The sequence below is a fragment of the Cyprinodon tularosa genome, unplaced genomic scaffold (assembly GCF_016077235.1).
Source record: "Cyprinodon tularosa strain WSP-4 unplaced genomic scaffold, ASM1607723v1 ctg158, whole genome shotgun sequence".
Taxonomy (NCBI): domain Eukaryota; kingdom Metazoa; phylum Chordata; class Actinopteri; order Cyprinodontiformes; family Cyprinodontidae; genus Cyprinodon; species Cyprinodon tularosa.
In genome coordinates this window covers 494,110-512,268 of record NW_024038416.1, presented here as the reverse complement: position 1 = coordinate 512,268, position 18,159 = coordinate 494,110, and the positions used below count along the sequence as shown (strand labels likewise).

Here is an 18,159-nt window from a genome sequence, read left to right as displayed (position 1 = left end):
GGGGAAGTTTACAGACATCTGCTGTATGAGAGGTTGATTAAATACAAAGCAAAGTGGAGGATTGTTCAAGAGGGAAAAATTAAGAGCTGGTATTGCAAATCTGCTGTTCAAATAGATAAATTAAGTTGTTTTCTTTCATCCAATTCTATTTTTGACAAGTTATTACCTTCAGGAGAATTATGAAAAAACGATATTTGTTGAGAAGCTTAATGCAGAGTCTCAATTTGGTCCAGCAGTTGTTCTTATTTTCTGTTCTTTCCATCTATTTTGCAAGTTTCAAAGACAGCATGGAAAAATCTTCCTACTCAGACTGGCTGATCAACAACAGCATTGCAGAGCTGGTGGCATCAACAGGTCTCCCTGTGAACATTAGCGACGCCTACCAGGATCCTCGCTTCGATGCTGAGGTACAAACTCCCATCACCAAGATTTTAAAGCGCTATTGTAAACCAGTTATTAACCAGCTGCAAGTTGACCTCTTACACCTTAAACAAAAATGGTAGAAAATCTTACAGTTGCGTGCATTTGGAACAGCACTACTACCTGGTTTTATAAAAGAGTTAGTAATAAACTAAAATGTGTCATTATGGCTGGGTGAAGACCAGGTTTATTGTGAGTGTGAGCACAGTGATGAGGATCAGGAAGGTAAAGCAAGGCAAGGCAAGGCAAGTTCATTTGTATGACAATCCAGTATATGGACAATTTGAAGTGCTTTACATGAATTAGATTATAAAATTTAAGAAAAATAAAAATAGAGAATAAAACCAAATAAATATAAAAAAACATGTGTAAAATAAATAAAACATTTGGATCAGAACCTTAAACTAATAATACCTTAATTAACAGTATAAATTCAACAGTTAAAGGCTGTTCTAAACAAATTGATTTTAAAATTTGACTCAAAATAACTCTGGCTTTCAGCACTTTAACCATATTCTGGGAGTTTGTTCCAGATAAGTGGGGCATAGGAAATAAATGCTGATTCTCCATGTTTGGTTGTAGTTCTGGGTGGACAGGGTAGGCTTGAACTAGAAGACCTGAGTGGTCTGGGAGGTTGATACACTGACAACAAATCTGTTGTGGATTCAGGTGCTGATCCATTGAATGATTTATAGACTAACAGAAGGATTTCAATCAAAGTCTATTCTCTGAGATATGTGGAGCCAATATAAGGACTTCAGAACAGGTTTGATATGTTTTATTTTCTTAGTTCCAATGAGAACACGGGTGAAGACACACTGCTGCAGTAATCATTTCTGCTAAAGATAAATGCATGTATTAGCTTTTCTAGACCCTGCTTGGACATTAGTTCTTTAATCCAGGAGATGATCATCAGATGATAAAAGGCTGACCTGGTAACTGCCTTTATGTGCCTCTAAAGGTCAGGTCTGTCCATGATGACACTTAAGATTCCGCCATAATCACTGGTTTCTAGCTGTAATGGCTGAAGCTGTGATCTAACTCTGCACCGCTCCAGTTATGATCAAAAGATTATTACCTCAGTTTTGCTTTTAATTCAGTTATAAAGAAATATGGTGCATCCACATATTGATCTGTTCTAAGCATCTAGCCAATGCGATTTTTCTGGTCTCTGATTTAAAGTTCCCTACTGACAGATAGAAGTTCCTGTGCTTCAGGTAGGATTTAAACCAGTCCAGTACTGTACCAGAAGGTGAAGTTAAATCTCTAAAGCCTGCTGATAGAAAACTGTAGAAATACAGTTTTTTTCTTAGTTTTATAGATAGTTATAGATATAGATATAGATAGCTAGTTATTTGTTCTCACAAAGTTGCCCGGAAGGTTATTTTGAAATAGTTGCATCCAGGATTTCCAAGTCTCCAACCATTAGACCACTACCTAGATGCCAAAAAGCTGCTCTGAGATCCATTTTTGGAAATTTCCTTCTCTTTCTTACCACCAAAAAAACAAAGAATTAACAAGTGGAATATCGTGTCATGCCACATTAAGATTGGTAGAGGATCTGTGGTGCTGTGTGCCTGTTAACTTTGTAAGAACACAAGGTTTTGGGATCACTTTGAAATATCTAGAGAACTTTCATAAAGGGCTGAAGGGGATGTAAATCCTATAAAAAACCTTCAGGGGAAATTCTGCCCTATTGACAAAAGCAGAAAGCGTTCAATCAGTGGGACTGTTGCAGTTTTATTTAGAGGTAGGATGCTTTTCTGATTTGATTGAACATACTTGAATAAAATATCTTATGATTTTTTTTAGGATTTTCTGCAACTTTAATGAAATGTTCATTTATTATTTAGCTTCTTACACACACAGATGACAAAATACATGCTAAACGTTCCAGTGTTTTGTATTGTGAAGATTTTATTACATGATTAGCCCATAGCTCCGATTCGAATTGGAGAGCAAGTTGAATTCCCTTAATCCTTCTAGAGTCAGATAAGAATAATACATATTTTCCAAAGACATCTGAAATACATCAAGTTTTATTTTACATTTGTCTGGCTTTACGATTAAAGGCAAACTCTTTGTTTAGATCTTTCCTCTGTTAATTTTCTATTTTCTTATAGGCAGACCAGTTCTCAGACTTCCACATTCGCTCTGTTCTCTGTGTTCCCATATGGAATAGCAACCACCAAATTATTGGTAAGTTTATCTTTATTATAGAAATCATTTCTCTCTTTAAAAGGTTTAATATATTTGAAAAAGGTTTTTTTTTTAGATTGTACTGCATTTGCAGGGGAATATAAGGAAAAGGTGTATTGGACAGTTTGAATATATTACTAAGATGAACTTTTTCTAAATGCTTTTTTTTTAGGGGAAACCAGGATCTGGACTCTAGAAAATGTTGGCGTTTTTCGTATAATCCAAGAGCTGTTTAGTTATATATGTTTATCGTAGCAAACTTGTTGAGTCCTGAAATTTTTGCTCAAACCCAGAAAATCATACAAATGATAAAGATGACGTTAAAAAATACCATATTTATGGCCTAAAATGTTGCTTATTATACAGTTAAATACCTTTATATACTGTAAATGCAGTATCCAGCACTATGCGCACACTTTCCTGCTTCAGCAAACAGTGGGAGAGGGAGAAGCTCATGCATGTGTTCAGCTGAGACTGCATGCTGTGCTGCAGCATCACTCTGCACGTAGAGGAGGAGTTTCCCTTCTTCTGTCAGCATGCTTTGTGTCTGTGAATCAGCCGCGGGCTAACAGCACAATGACACTGATAAATCATTGATCCCTCGCCCGCTTTTTGGCGGTGGAATATTGCTGCGCTGAGCAGGTGACGGCAGCTCCTCTCGGTCCGGTGAGATCTGATGCAGGAAAGTCATTAGTTTTATGCGAGTGCAAAGTGATCAGCAGATCTGCTGCAGATGGCTGGTTAAGACCTGGGTGCGTCTCTGCCTAGGTGTCAGTGCATCAGTTGGAGCGGAGAGAGGGAAAGGCAAGAAAATGAATGGAAAGAGTGAGGAGAGGGAGAAAATTCATGGCGTGGGCGGCACCTGAGGATGCAGAGTGAAAAATTATTACCCAAACAAAGCAGCAGACATGAAATTCTTCAGTCAAGGTTACATTCAGTTACATTATTAATGCCCTTGTTTTAATGCAACCTTGGAAGTTAATATAGCGTTTAATGGCAAATTTAAAATTTTAGCATTTTAGTCAGATACATTAAGATTTCCCTTGAAAACAGCACCGTTAATTGCACTAACTTTTTTTCGAGATTTACTTTTTTAAATGAGATGAAAGTCCTCTCAGCTCTTTCTTAGAAGACAGCCATAAGTGTGAAAAGCAAATTTGCTTTTAAAAAAATTGGAGCCCTTTATTACACAAAAGTCATTCGCAATAGAAATAATTAGAAATTCAACACCCTTTAAAATTAATTCATGACTCTTGAGCCAATTCATGTTTTTGTCACATTTAATTAAATACATTTTAGTGAGATTTTATTTAACAGCCCAAAAAGGTGTGGCATGACGGTGAGGTGTAATTAAAAGAATGACATAAAAAAAATAAAAAATAAAAATCTTAAATGTGGAACTATATTCATTAGTGCAAATAACTGCTATAGAAGTTACCTAATTAATGATTAGTAAACATTCGTGAACAGCATCATCGCCACCAAGAAGCGACAGCTCAAGAAGGAAGTTGTAAAGAATTTCAAAACAATATTTAAGGATTCAGAAAACCTTGGAGCACTGTTTAACCTATTGTTCATAATTAGAAAGACCAGGTAAGGTGTTTGTCCAAGAAAAAATGAAAAAAAAAAAAAAACTATGATAGTTGTTAAGGAGCTGCAGAGATCCACAGCTGAGATTGGAATACTTATCGACAGGAGAAACTTTGATCATGCGTTGCAAAAATCTGGCTTGGATGGTGAAGCAGCATGAGGAAAGCTTCTGTTGAGTTAAAGCAGTGGGATGTCCTGGTTTCTGTTTGGAAGAAACACAGCATATATCTGGTGGAAGGAGCTCTGGTCTATTGAAGCCACCATGGAACTTATTGGGCTATTTGAAAAACTCTTCAGTATGTGAGGCGGTGACCTGTCCAGGGTTTGCTCCTCCTCTAGCCTGTTGACAGCTGGAGATAGGCACCAGTACCCCTCCCAACCCCAGCCGGGATAAGCATGGCAGAAAAAGATTGGATGAATGTGAGGCGGTACACTAACACCAGACAAAACCGTGCTGATCCTTGATCTTGACAGCGTTTGCTATGCTTTGGTGATTTTTATTTCATCAGCAGGATTTGGATAACCTGTCAGAGATGTTGGGTAGATGGGTGAAGCAGCCACAGGGAAAATATGCAGAAAAAGCTTTTTAAATTCTTAAAAAGTGTTGTGATTGAGACTGAAATGCATGCCACTCTTTTTTTTCTTTCAATTTTAACTTGCAAATGCGTTTAAAAGTATCTCTTTCCTTACAATTGAAAATGACACCCTAGATTTGGTTTGTTAATTAAATTAAATCCCAGGTCATTACATTTAGACAAAGCAAGCTTTTAATTGGTCTGCTAGTTTTTAAGATCAATATTCAAACATATTACAAGCGGAAATAATTGTTGGAGAATTTTGTTCCCTCAAAGTAAGAGCGGAGGTGGAAATACACAATACCCCCTCTCTAAAGCCTGCTGATAGAAAACTGTAGAAATACAGTTTTTTTTCATAGTTTTATAGATAGTTATAGATATAGATAGCTAGCCCCCCCCTTCAGATTTAATCCTTAAAGGTATAGTGGACGATGTGGTTTTTCTGGGTGGATCATCAAAATAAGTGTTCCTCCAAATTGCAAATCATTCTGGTGATATGTTTACGTAAGGCCGTCCCACGTGCTCCTCCACATTTTCACTTACTGGTTGTGAGTCTGACAGTGGAAAAATTTAAACCTTCTTTTGGAAAGTAAGCTTGTGTGATTGATGCAAACAGCAACTTTTAAACAGAGCGTGCACAAGGATAAATGGGCTTGTGCATGCTCTCGCACGCGTTTAATAGGTGTTCCCGCTTGGGAGCGGGTACAGGGTTGTGCATGTGCATTTTTTGTTTTAAGTGGAGAAGGTGGGTCTTTTAAAAAAATCGGGAAAATCCTCCACTATACCTTTAACTAATGGGAGAAACTACTTTTTTTTTTTTTTTTTTTTTTTTTTTTCAACAGTGTCCTCTCTGTCAATGTGGCAATAAGTATAATTGTCTTGATGCCAAAAAGAGCCCAACATATTTTACTTTCCCAAGTGGAACAGTAGGTTTATGCGTATAAATTGCTTTACTGTAATTATGCAGGACGTTTTACAGATTATATGGACACTGCAATGTAAGTAGTACAGCAAAGGAAAAACAGAAAAAAAGGAGAAAAGATGAAAGAAAGAGGAGATAAAAGGGAGATAAAACATTTTCCGTCTGCTTCATCACCTGCAAAGAGATGTAAAAAGAACAGCACAACCAACAGACATGGTACGAGACATACAATAAAGTAACACCTAGATACTATAGCTGAAATATAAGTAGTATTATTTAATCTGACATGTATTCTGTGTTACTTTTTCAACATCTCTGTAGCCATCAATTGTTCCTTTATTGACATAATACAGGTTATTTTCTTCACTTGTCATTGGTAATAGTGTTATACCTGATTAATTATATTTTAATCAGTCGTTATTTTTGCTGAATTCTGGCTCAGAAAAACAAAGACATAAGCTATTTTCTTTAAAGCTCAGTAGCTTCTAGCATATAGAACATTTTAGCTTACAGCCTGTTTGCTGAACCATAGAAATGCCCTGTTTCCTGCATGTCCTGCTATGATAAACAACCACTGTATGAAGATCTTCAGCCTTTGCTGAATGAAATTCCTCACAGGTTATCACAGTGCTGAGCTGGTTGCTGCTCTGCTCTGGTTTTGTGAAGCTCTAAGCAAAATGTAACACCCCCTCCATGGATCGCCTCCGGTGAACAAACTGCATTGTTCAGCCAGGCAGCAGAGGTCATCTATGGAAAAAAAGGGTACTGAACATGAAAACCGCTTGTAGATCTGGGGGGTAAGGAATGTGGAGCATTTTGAGTTAATGTGATGACTGTGATTCTCTGAGCAGTCATTCAGTTTTCTAATGTTTTTTGCCACATATGTTCTGCAGCTGATTAAATTTTGCAAGCTGCTTACAGGAGGAACAATCATGCTTTAGAGAAATCAGCCCTGCCTTTACAATTCACTTTCAACAGTGATGAAAACTGCTATTAACTGCAGCACAGATTCTTTTTCAACCAATGATTGTTATTAATACATAATATTGCAAGGTTGTGTAACCTGTTTGTATTTCCAATTTGGGAAAAAGAATAGCAATTTGAAGGCAGGAGTTGGATATGACAATTTTATTCCCATGGGAGCATTATGGGCAAAAGTTTGATACGATTAATGTAGCGCATGTTGCTGTCATTTTATTTAAGTTCTCCTAAGTTGACATGTTGTCCATTTGATCTTCTCTAGTCTCCAGCCAAAGTGGAGGTTTTCTACTCCAATCAGCATCCAGCTAAACTAAATCTCCTCATAAACTGATTTTATACAACAGGTGTGGCTCAAGTTCTGAACAGATTGGATGGGAAACCGTTTGACGATGCAGACCAACGTCTCTTTGAGGTATTACGCGTCTTTATAGCACTTAACATTATCTGAGAGTTTCAAAAACGCCTTTTTTTTCATTCTAACTTCTTTTTCCTCAGGCCTTTGTGATATTTTGTGGATTGGGCATCAACAACACAATCATGTACGACCAGGTGAAGAAATCTTGGGCCAAGCAATCTGTGGCTTTGGATGTAAGGAGGCAAAATTTAATAGAATTTTAATTTAATTTTCTTTCATGATAAGCATATTTTGTTAGTAGAAATAGCAATCTCAGCCAGTTCTAGGTTTTTAACGCTATCAAGACCAAATAGGAAAGGTTTAGTCTTTTCTAGGATTCATATCTACCAAAATATTACCTTTCATTGTAAGAAAACCCAATTAGGATTAAAAATTTACATTTTATTTCAGAATCAGAATCAGAAAAAGCTCTATTGCTAAGTAGCATTTGACACAAGGAGAATTTGCTTTGGTGTTAAGGGGGTACCCATAGACAAACATGTAGCTGACCAAAGGAAAGTGGTAAATGTATAACGTGGTTTAAACAAATGCAAATTGTATTGGAATAATAAAATAAAGAAGAAAGAAAATGAGCCACATACAGGCATATGTGTATCCTATGATTCAGTAGCTTGTAGTAACATCTTTACTTAAGCAGGTGCTTTATAGTCTGCAATATCACTGAATAGGTATTTTTAGTTTAATCAGGATTGAGTTCAATTGTAATTTAATCATAGGTGTGAGGTAAAGCAATCACAGTCAGTTTAAAACAAGAATTGATAAAAAGTTATTGAATAAGGTCTGGTGGATTGCATTGAGTTTTGGAACTTGCTCTCAGTTGCTCTTATATGACAAAGCATGGAGTGAAAGTGGAAAGGACTACTTCCTTTATCAGGACAAAACATCAATCCTCTTTTTTTATAACTAAACATGGAGCAGGGGTCTATTTATTAAAGAATCTGCGATCAAAAAGTCAAAAGCCGCATACGTAAAAGATATTTCTGATTCATCAAACCATGCTTACACCACAACCCACATTTGTCAGGATTTGGTTGTGGTGTGAGGACCCAAATACAGAGGCAGGAAGGCAGAGGTGAGTTTCTTGATGATTTAATAAAGAGAAAACAAACAACTTAGGCAGGAATCCAAAAATCAAAACATGAAAACAAAGTCAAACAAACCAGAAACCATAGAGACATCTGGGGAAAACAATCACAAAGAGGAAGACTCAGCGAGACGGAGTTGGACGAAGTTAGACGAGGAATCAGCACCGAGGAAGAAAGAGAGGACTAATGGCAGACTGGGAGCAGGTGTGAAAAGAGCAGAACAGGAAAGGAGCTGGGGAAAAAGGGGAACACAAGAGGACAGCAGAGGGCAACAAATAAAAACCTGAAAATAACCCGAAAACACAACAAAATAAGCATAAAACCACTAAAACTAGAAAACATGGAGCAAAGCAAAACCGAACACTCAAAAGAAAACACAACAGAACCATAACTTTGACAACATTCAACCATAAATGGTCAAAGCAAAGCACCAACTGGTTGTCTGTGTGGGTTTAAATAAGCCAGCTGATTAATGTTATTTAATGGTTAGCATTGGCAACCAAAGCAGAGCGAGTGAACAAACCCCAATCTTAACTAAGGTAGAAATAGATGTGTTGGTGATTGCAGTGGGATTGTCCGTTTGGTAGCCACTGAAGTGAAGGGACAAATAAAAGAAAGTATTATAAAAGATCACATAGTCTATTGTATGGATTATGAATAAATTCATGGAAGTATTTTGTTCCTAAAAAAAAATTGCTGACTATGTTTAAGACCTGTGGGAAAATTAATGCTAGTGAGAGCCAGTGACAGGAACCACACAATGGTTAATATCAGCGAGTAAAAAAAAAAAAAAAAGGAGAAATCTGGAAAAATTGCCCATATTTAATCTAAGCAATGCACCTGGCTACCCTTCCGTCCATAGGTCCAAGAGCATTGCTCAAGGGAGTCAAAACGGCTAAAAAGCCAGTCATCCTCATGTGCTAAAAAATGTCCTGAAAATACCTTTCCTTCTAATTCTACTACGTTTAAAGTCCTCCATTCAAGTCCTACCTTCTGTGTTTCTGTGCCATGTTTCTTTTAGATAGATCACAACCTTAAATTGGAAAGTGACATATGCTGGTTTTTGGCCCGTTTTTTCCATACCCAGGCAATGGCGTAGCCAGAAAATTTTTATAAGAGTGGACAGGCAATAACCAATGTACACTGAGGGATGGCCGGAAGCAGATAGGCACCACCTCTCGGTAAATCTACAATGTTCCAACAGGAAAATTAATGAGCAAATTATCCATATTTTCTAAATAAAGATAAACTATATTGTCACACAGTCTTTGCTAACAAACCGACGAAAATATTTATATATCGGTGCAGTCTAGATAAAAGGTATAGTGGATAAAATTCTTTCAGGTTTGGGTTTTGGGCGAACATCTTTTCCTTTGTCATTACTTACCTACTTTTATCAGAAGACTCCTAGATGACTTGCAGACACATCATTTTCTCTTTACCACATAAAACACAAAATTTATTTTTGTTTGAATTCTGTACTTATGATCTTTAATGTTATTATATTAATGTGCATAATTAACCACAGTGTTTTTGTTGTCAAGTAATTGTTAATATATCAAAAATGTTTTGAATATTCTACTTGAAAATAATACTGTTGCCATAATCTGTATTAGAAGGAAATAAATGGTAGGGTGGCCACAGGGGTGGCCATGGCACCCCTGGCCCCCCATCTAGCCCCCGGCCCTGTACCCAGGCTTAATGAATCAGACCCCTGGTCATTCCTAGATTGATGGGCAGCAGATGGTGGTTTTATTGGTTTATTGCTATTAATGTTCCATTTTGGCATTGGGTTAAAGGGCACCAGTACACTACAAAACAACAAACTACATAGTGAAATATTGAAACATAATTCACATGAAATAATTGCTATAAAATTTAAATTATAAGATTTTTTTTACCACTCATTTGTCCTTGGGATCTATTTCTTTAATCTCATATATATCCTCAGTAATGTAGACATGAAAAAAAAGCGGTGATCTCTCTTTCCAGATAACTTTCTTACAAAAGATTGTATTGAAAATGAATGAGAGGTGGTAAAAAAAGAAAATCATCTGCCACCCTGAATGCAAGAACTCAGCACTAGTCAGCTGTTATTGCGTGTCTGAAGATTAGTGCGAGTGTCTCAAGGAGAAGCAGAGAAGAGATAGCTGGAGACAAATGCTGAATGAAATAATGTGGGTATGTTTTCTCTGTTCATGGCAATCCTGAATAAAAATGAACATTTATGATTAAATAAGATACTGCAGGACTGTGGGAAGTATTTCTCCAAGGAAATGAGAGGAACATGGGGATGCAATCTGTGTTGCTGTTGCTACAAATATTGCTGCAGATTCATCAGTGAAATCCTGCACCATAATGTAGTGTTTTCATTTGTCTTGACAGTGGTGATTAAAAAACAAAAAAACAATTGATGCTGTCATTATTTTGCAGGTTCTGTCTTACCATGCCACTTGCTCCAAGACTGAAGTTGATAAATTTAAGGTAATGTTTAGTTCTTTTATTGACCTCAATCTTGCTTTTAAATGCTCCGCTGTGGTGAAATAAAACAAACAAACAAAAAAAAACTGTGATATATCTTAACTTTTTCTAGCTTTATTTGCTTAGTATATTTTCTCTTCTCAGTGTAGTTTATTTGTTATGTGTAAATAATTAATCCAAGCATTGCTTGACTTACAGTCTAACTATATCTATGCATAGTTTGTTATATCTTTGTTTGTAATTTAATCCAGTCTTAACTTATTTATTTATGTTAGCCTGGTGTCTTTTGGTTTAGATTAACGGAGATATCTATATATTCATTCATTTACTTATCTTATTGTTAAAAAAAAAAAGTGTTTGCTTGCCTAATCTTCTCCTTTATATATATATATATCTATATATAGATATCTATATATCTATAGATATCTATAGATATATATCTATAGATAGATAGATAGATAGATATAGATATAGATGTATATATCTATCCTTTATATATATCTAAATAGCAGCCACAACTTCACTTTGAAAATCACAGTGTTTTGGCAAACAGCATTTTGAATTTATAAAGCGTAAACCTTAAAGGTCTAATGTTTACCAACTAAAGAATAATTAAAAAAATTTTTCCCCCCAACAATTCATTTTTGGGTAACCATGAATGATCATTCTTGAAACCAGGTCAAATTAAAAAGCTGGCTTCCATGCATATCTCCTTAAATGATGACGTTATAGCTCTATATTTCTCTGTAACCTGCATCCGCCTTTATGCCACCATGTTGCTGTCTTTACCTCGCATATTTTTACTGTTAATTTTGGTGCGTTTTCTATTGAATTACAATAGCTTTTCAGTGTTTCTGCATGCATCTCTGACAATGCAATTTGAAATATATTGTCTTTATTTAGGTTTTTAATTTATTTTAGCATGGGTATTTATTTTATCCAATTAACTTGCTTTGTTTTTTATTTGATCTTGTGTCAGTTTATCCTAGCTAAATACCGGTAGCTAATTCTATCTAAGTTTATGCTATCACAGCTAATTGTTTATCTTAGTTAGTGCCTTATGTAATATTTGTTTGTATTATATTTTAGATTAGCTTGTTTATTTCTTCTCATGCTAGATCACTTAAGCTTAATATTCTTTTTTATCGTTGCTTATTTAAATGTCTGTTACTTCATTTATTTTTTTTTGGCAGTTTAGCTTAGTTTAGTTTCTTATTGGATGTTTGCATAGTTTTATTGATTTTATGTGCAGTTTACATAATTTTTTGTTAACTGTAGATCTTATCTCTTTGGTTATCTTATTTATTTGAGACATATTTTTCTCAATAAATAACATTGCTTGCATATTTATTGACAGGATGATAATCGTTATGACATATTTATTACCAGAATTCATTTCTTCTCCAAAGAAAACTGTGATCTCACAAAAATATAGGCTAAATCAGACTAACTGTGCCACTTAACAAAAGATGGCTTGAATCAATAAGTATTAATTTAGAATGTTTTATCAATAGACTGGTGACAAAAATGGTGTTATCTAGAAAATACAGACATGACCTATTTCCTTCTAGTTTTCTGTGCACAGTTTCCCCCTATGGCCAGAACCATAAGCGTCGTTAGACCTATTTAAGGGTGGCTTCAGTCACCCTTTCTTTGGCATTAGCCACCCTATAATTATTTTGCGATTTAAAAAAAAATATTTTTTTTTCTGTATTTATTTTTTCCTCATATTTTCCCAAAACAAATGCAGTAAAGCACCGAATAAAAGCCATAAAGAAGACAAGTTAATCTAAACAATCATAGGCGTAACTTCCTTAAGGACTGGTGTGGACATGTCCCCACCAATATTTTGTACACGTATTTTGCTTTCGGTGCTGTGTATATCTGATTAAAACCCCATTCATGCCGCTCCTCGGAAAGAAAATAAAAAAAGTTCTCCCCGCTGCTCACCGTCCACAAACCCCGACAAAAAAACTCAGAAAAAAGAATCTGTTGCCTCTCGCTTTCTCCCCATCAACCCCCTCCAACCTCTCCCCATAACATTTGAATTGAAGATATCCTCGGGTGACGGGTCGGGTTCGGTAGTCATCCTAACGGGTTCGGGCGGGTGCGGGTTGGTAAAACTCGACCCATGCAGGTCTCTAAGCTACACTACATTCAGTATCGTTGCCATAGAAACAGACAACAGCGCCAATATATCAGAATTATACTAAAACACACGCAAATAATTTCCCACATAAAAAACAGGACTTTCAGTCCATTACAGTTTTCCGTTTTTAGAGGGTTGTTTATTTTGCGTTTATTAAGTGATGGCTGTGGTATATTAGCTTTCACTGCTATAAGCTTTCGCAGCAGTGATTGATTAATTTAAACACCTGCTCTGCTGATGGTCTATCGGAGTTGGTGTTTAGGTTGAACATAAAGAACACCTTTTATTTGAAGCTTCTTGTAGCTACTGTTTTAATCCCGGCTTTACTTAAAACGTTTTCCTGACTTTGATAGTGTTGCCATTCAATTGCAAGCACTGCACCCCTTTTTCTTTTATATGTACAAGATTTAGCGTGTTATGTTGACAGCTCATGAGCAAGCTGCTTTTTGCAATCTAGCAGGAAGGTAAGGATAGGATCTTGCAGGTGTGACGTCACTCTGCAGGGGGTCTAAAGATAAAAGATTTAAACAATTTTGGCATTGGAATTTCAGATTTAAGGGAGTTAGAAAGTTCACTTAGTAAAAGTGCAAATAATAAATCTGATTACCGATTACTTTTAAGCTGGTTGAACATACTGCGACAGACTGGTGACCTGTCCAGGGTGATCCCACCTCTCACCCAGAACGTGGCTAGAGATATGCACCAGCACCTCCTGATCCCACTGAGGGATAAGGTTAAAGAAAATGGATGGTTGAACATAGTCCGCTCTCCCAGATTCTATCAAATCAGTATTGATACCCTCAGGGGCGGATTTAGGAAATTTGGGGCCCTAGGCAAAGACAGGCAGGGGGCCCCCTGAGAAGTAAACCCGTAAAACAGACCCATTGTAGAGATAGAGAAATGTTAATAGAATAGACATCCATTATTTGTTCTAGGTTTTGTCCCTCTCTTCTTGTCCCTTTTTCCTCTCTATTTATCAGCGTTCTGATGGCATTTTAGCCAAAGGATTTTTATCAAAAACATAATTAATGTGCACAAATAAGGATTAGTTGTATTAACCATACATGGAAACAGAGTTTTATGGGGCCCCCAGAACTTGGGGCCCTAGGCAACTGCCTAGTATTGCCTAATGGTAAATCCCCCCTGGATACCCTGCTGGTGGATGTTCTTGACAGAAAGACGGAGTTGCTTAATCATATTCTGCTTAAGGTCCCATAAGATCTTGTCCGAGTCCTGGTTTAAAAGTAAATAAATTTTAAAAAGTGACCCAAAATTGACTGTCAATAAATGTTCTACAAAATTGATATATTTATTTGATTTCTTTGATTTGTACTGTCTGTTTAGATTTATGTGATATTTTTTGCACAAAATATATAAGTGAATATTGTAACAGTTATGTTTTCAACTGTAAGCATTAAATTGATAAATGTTATTCGCATTTTTTTGGCTTTATCCTTTCCAACAAAAAAAAAAGGCGTCGCGCAGGGACCTCCCTTTCCTTATGAGCCGTCCCCACCAACTTTCAACACAAAGTTACACCCTTGTCTTAGACAACGCCTTAGCAGGTGCACTGAAAAAATTCGGCGCGCGCTATGCGCGCGCTTTATCTTCTAGGGGCTGAGCCACCCTTGTCTCTTAAACCTAGAGACGCCCCTGGCCAGAACTACATGCATAGTAGGATTCCCTGTCTCCCTCATGAGCTCCTGTGATGTTTCACCTCTCCTCATTTAGAATGACGTTCTGCTCCCCCTCCCTCGTTTCATAAGTGCTCTACATACAGAGCCTCATTGAGCTTCCTTGCCTAGGATTCCAGTGGAGTGTGAAAGGTAGTGGCAAACAGACCTGGATGCCATTTTGTTACCTGGGGGTGTGAATTTAGAGAGGAGGAATACTTACCGACCTGACAGCAAGATGTTTGTGAGTGAAATAATGTGCTCTGTGAGCTGCAAGAGAAGAAATAAGACACAGCTATACTGACAATGAGGTTTCATCAATAAACATCATTTCTTGGAAATAGTTAGAAGGTCTGAAATTATAATTTTCTGAATAAAACAGATAGGAAGGAGTTTTTCTGCCTATACGGCGGGCGCTATTGAAATACGTTATTAAAGAAGACAAGCTTCAGGCCAAATTTGTTAATTGGAAGTTATTTTTGTTTGAATAAAAATGCCAAAAAGCTGCTGATCATTTCTTTTGCACAACTAAATTTGTCAATGAGCTCAGAAATTAAACAAGAGAGAAATCCCTCTGTAAAGCTCCCTCATTAATATCAGCCCTCTGCAAACGAGGCTTCAGAGTCTTAATTAGCATGCTTTCATATTTTCCTGCATCATCCAAAAATGGCTCCACTGACCTCCCTATCCACTTCTGCTCTGTGGGCTCATGTTCTCATTCTTCCTCTATGTTTCTTCTCACCCTGATGAAACAGGCTGCTAACATCCCCTTGGTCTGCGAGCTGGGCATTGATAAGCTCTCCTTTGATGATTTCTCCCTGGATGTTGACGCCATGATAACAGCTGCTCTGAGGATGTTCATCGAGCTAGGAATGGTGCAGAAATTTAAGATTGACTACGAGGTGAGAGAGCAGTGCTTCTCTGTCTCGTTCTCTTTAAATACTTGATTGAGTTTCCTACGCATGTTGTGGTGGGCCCTCGTGCAGACCGCTGACCCATGTGCTCATCTTTTTCTGCCCCTTCTTCCCCTCCAGACACTGTGCAGATGGCTGCTGACTGTCAGAAAAAACTACAGAATGGTCCTCTACCACAACTGGAGGCATGCATTCAACGTTTGCCAGTGCATGTTTGCCATGCTAACGGTAGGCATCGTCTAAACATATTTCTGAAGAAAGGTCAGTTAATATGGACTTCAATCATAATGTTTTGTGATGTTTATTGCAAAGAAGACAAAATAGAGAGAAGTTTTATCCATTGAACCAGTTTCCTAATAGGAACTATTCAGGTTTAGATCAAGCTGTGATTTATGTTCTTTCTTTCTGAATATAACTTATTAAAAAGAGGGAAAAAAAAGAAATATGGTGCATATAGGTACAGTAGTTGTTTTGATTCCAACAAAACATGAAACTTAGAATTAGAATGTGTAAATTTGTCATGTAGTGAACAATGTCACTACATATACTGTCAGATTAAATATATGAAAGAAGCTGCAAAGACATGAGTGATGGAAACTCTAAAACACGCAAACAGACAAAATACAAATGCAACAGAAAAAAAGCATTTGCAGCATTTTTTTGGTTTGCATTTGATTTGTTGATTGAAAGTTTTTGCATACATTTTTTATGATTTTTCTTTGCAGTGGTCTTTTGTTTCATTTTTTTATATTGTTTGTGTGATTTGGAGTTTGCATCATACATGTGTTTGCAGCTTGTTTTGCCCTTTGCTATGCATTTGCACATATCTGCCACCATAGTTCTCATATGAAATAGATAAAATAATGTAGCATTTTCTCACTAAAATTGTATTTTTACTGTCTATTTTTTCTGTAAACTGGTTTTGAATCTGTTCAGCGAGGGGAAGAAAAGAAAGAAGATGTGGTTTAAACCTGAGAAATGAATATTCACAGTGGCATCAATTAAAACCTGGATCCAAATAAACTAAGTGAATATTCAGGTGGCAGATGAATGCAATCACCTGTGGATTAGTGTGTTAAGATTTGCATATAATAATGTTTTAGTTGAAACCTATGATGAAATAAGACTCAGTGTGTTTATTAACTTTGGTTCTGTGCAGACATGCTTGCCTGTATGGAGACCCTTAGATAATTCCTCAGAATGGTTCCTACAGTTTCGGTCCTTTGGGCAACAGAGATGCAGATGTCCTCCTATGCCCGACCCCCTCTGCCCGCTTTAGTCTGTTTAATCAGAAGCTTTAATGTTGACGTTGGTCCTTTTAATAAATTATTGGTGGGGGAAAATGACACAGCAGTGTATAAACTTTTTGGGGCCCTTCTTTGTTTTACTGAGTAGTCTGAAGTATGCACTGTTATCCTCACAGTGACCCACAGTGACTCAGCCAGCACATGATCTCCAGAATCCATTCATCCGAGCCATAAATGTGGATGTGTAGCAATGCGACTGCAGTCCCACTGGCATTTTGGAAAGATGCTGTGTTTTTTTTTTTTTTGTCTTCATTTTTTTTTTTTAAGTTGATGCTGCTGCTTTTCCATTTTTATCCAATGTACTCACAGTTTCATTGGACAATGGTGCACTGCTTCCCATAAACTGTGTGTGGGTCTGTGTGTTTTATTTGCTTCCTGTCTTCTGTGCCAATCAGACGGCGGGTTTCCAGGAGACGCTGACCGAGCTGGAGATCTTAGCTCTTATTGTGGGTTGTGTGTGCCATGACTTGGACCACAGGGGCACCAACAATGCTTTCCAAGCCAAGTGAGTGTACCTGCACTAGAAAAAAAAAAAAAAAAAAAAATCTAAGTAAGTCAGTTTTTCTAAAATAAGTGCATTTTTTCTGGGAGTGAGCAGATAAGCGAGACAATTTTCCAATGAAATAATCAAATTTACATTTGAAATAAGAAAAGATTAAATACACTTATTTCTGAAGCTTTTTTTTTTTTTTTTTTTTACAGTTTAATTCCATAAACAGCTTTAAACCAGATTAACTACAAAACATCTAAATATTTCTTTATCATTAATAAAACTTCCAAATAAAAAATGATACTCTAAGCTCTAACGTTCACAGTCTTTATCTTAAGTAAATGACTCTCATACTGCTTTTCTTAACATAACATAATGACCACTTTCTGAATTTGACATTTCTCTTTCAGCTGCGGTTTGGGTTATGAGTCTCAGGCGTCCTTTTTTATTGGGCCATAAGTTAGAAACTGACTTAAAGGGAAAGAAAATTCAAAGAGAGCTTTAGAGCAGACTTTAGTTCTCAGCTTCTGTGGAAAACTGATTATACTGTCCCTCTTTTTTATCCCAATATGTTTGTTTTTTTATCTGTGTGTGTGTTTGGCAGGACGGGTTCAGCCCTCGCTCTGCTTTATGGGACCTCTGCTACCCTGGAGCACCACCACTTTAACCACGCTGTTATGATCCTGCAGAGCGAGGTGTGTTATGTTCCAGTATCTGTTGCAATGCAGTTGCCATTCACCTTCTGCTGCATGTGATTATAAACACCACTGGCAATAGACCCTTTAACCTTAGTGTCCTTTGGAGAGATAAGGTATTTTTAAACTGCAGTCTGCACCCACAACTTCATTCACATTCCTTCAGCAGGAACTGGACAAGATTTTACTGCATTAGTTGTATGAAGCTACTTCAGCTTACAGTAATTTAAGGGCTGATAACATGGCATATATAGGAGCGGTAC

At 36.8% G+C, this 18,159-nt stretch overlaps 1 protein-coding gene across 2 annotated transcripts in view; it reads left to right on the top strand.

Moving 5' to 3' along the window:
- The window catches only part of pde11a (phosphodiesterase 11a), a 53,226-nt gene that overhangs the window by 20,938 nt on the left and 14,129 nt on the right, over positions 1–18,159 (top strand). For both annotated transcript variants that reach the window (XM_038280253.1, XM_038280252.1), the window contains 9 exons: positions 275–407; positions 2,544–2,619; positions 7,032–7,099; positions 7,183–7,275; positions 10,621–10,671; positions 15,246–15,392; positions 15,525–15,632; positions 17,107–17,216; positions 17,806–17,896. In XM_038280253.1, the coding sequence (XP_038136181.1) occupies positions 275–407; positions 2,544–2,619; positions 7,032–7,099; positions 7,183–7,275; positions 10,621–10,671; positions 15,246–15,392; positions 15,525–15,632; positions 17,107–17,216; positions 17,806–17,896 (877 nt within the window). The remainder of the gene's footprint in view (positions 1–274; positions 408–2,543; positions 2,620–7,031; positions 7,100–7,182; positions 7,276–10,620; positions 10,672–15,245; positions 15,393–15,524; positions 15,633–17,106; positions 17,217–17,805; positions 17,897–18,159) is intronic.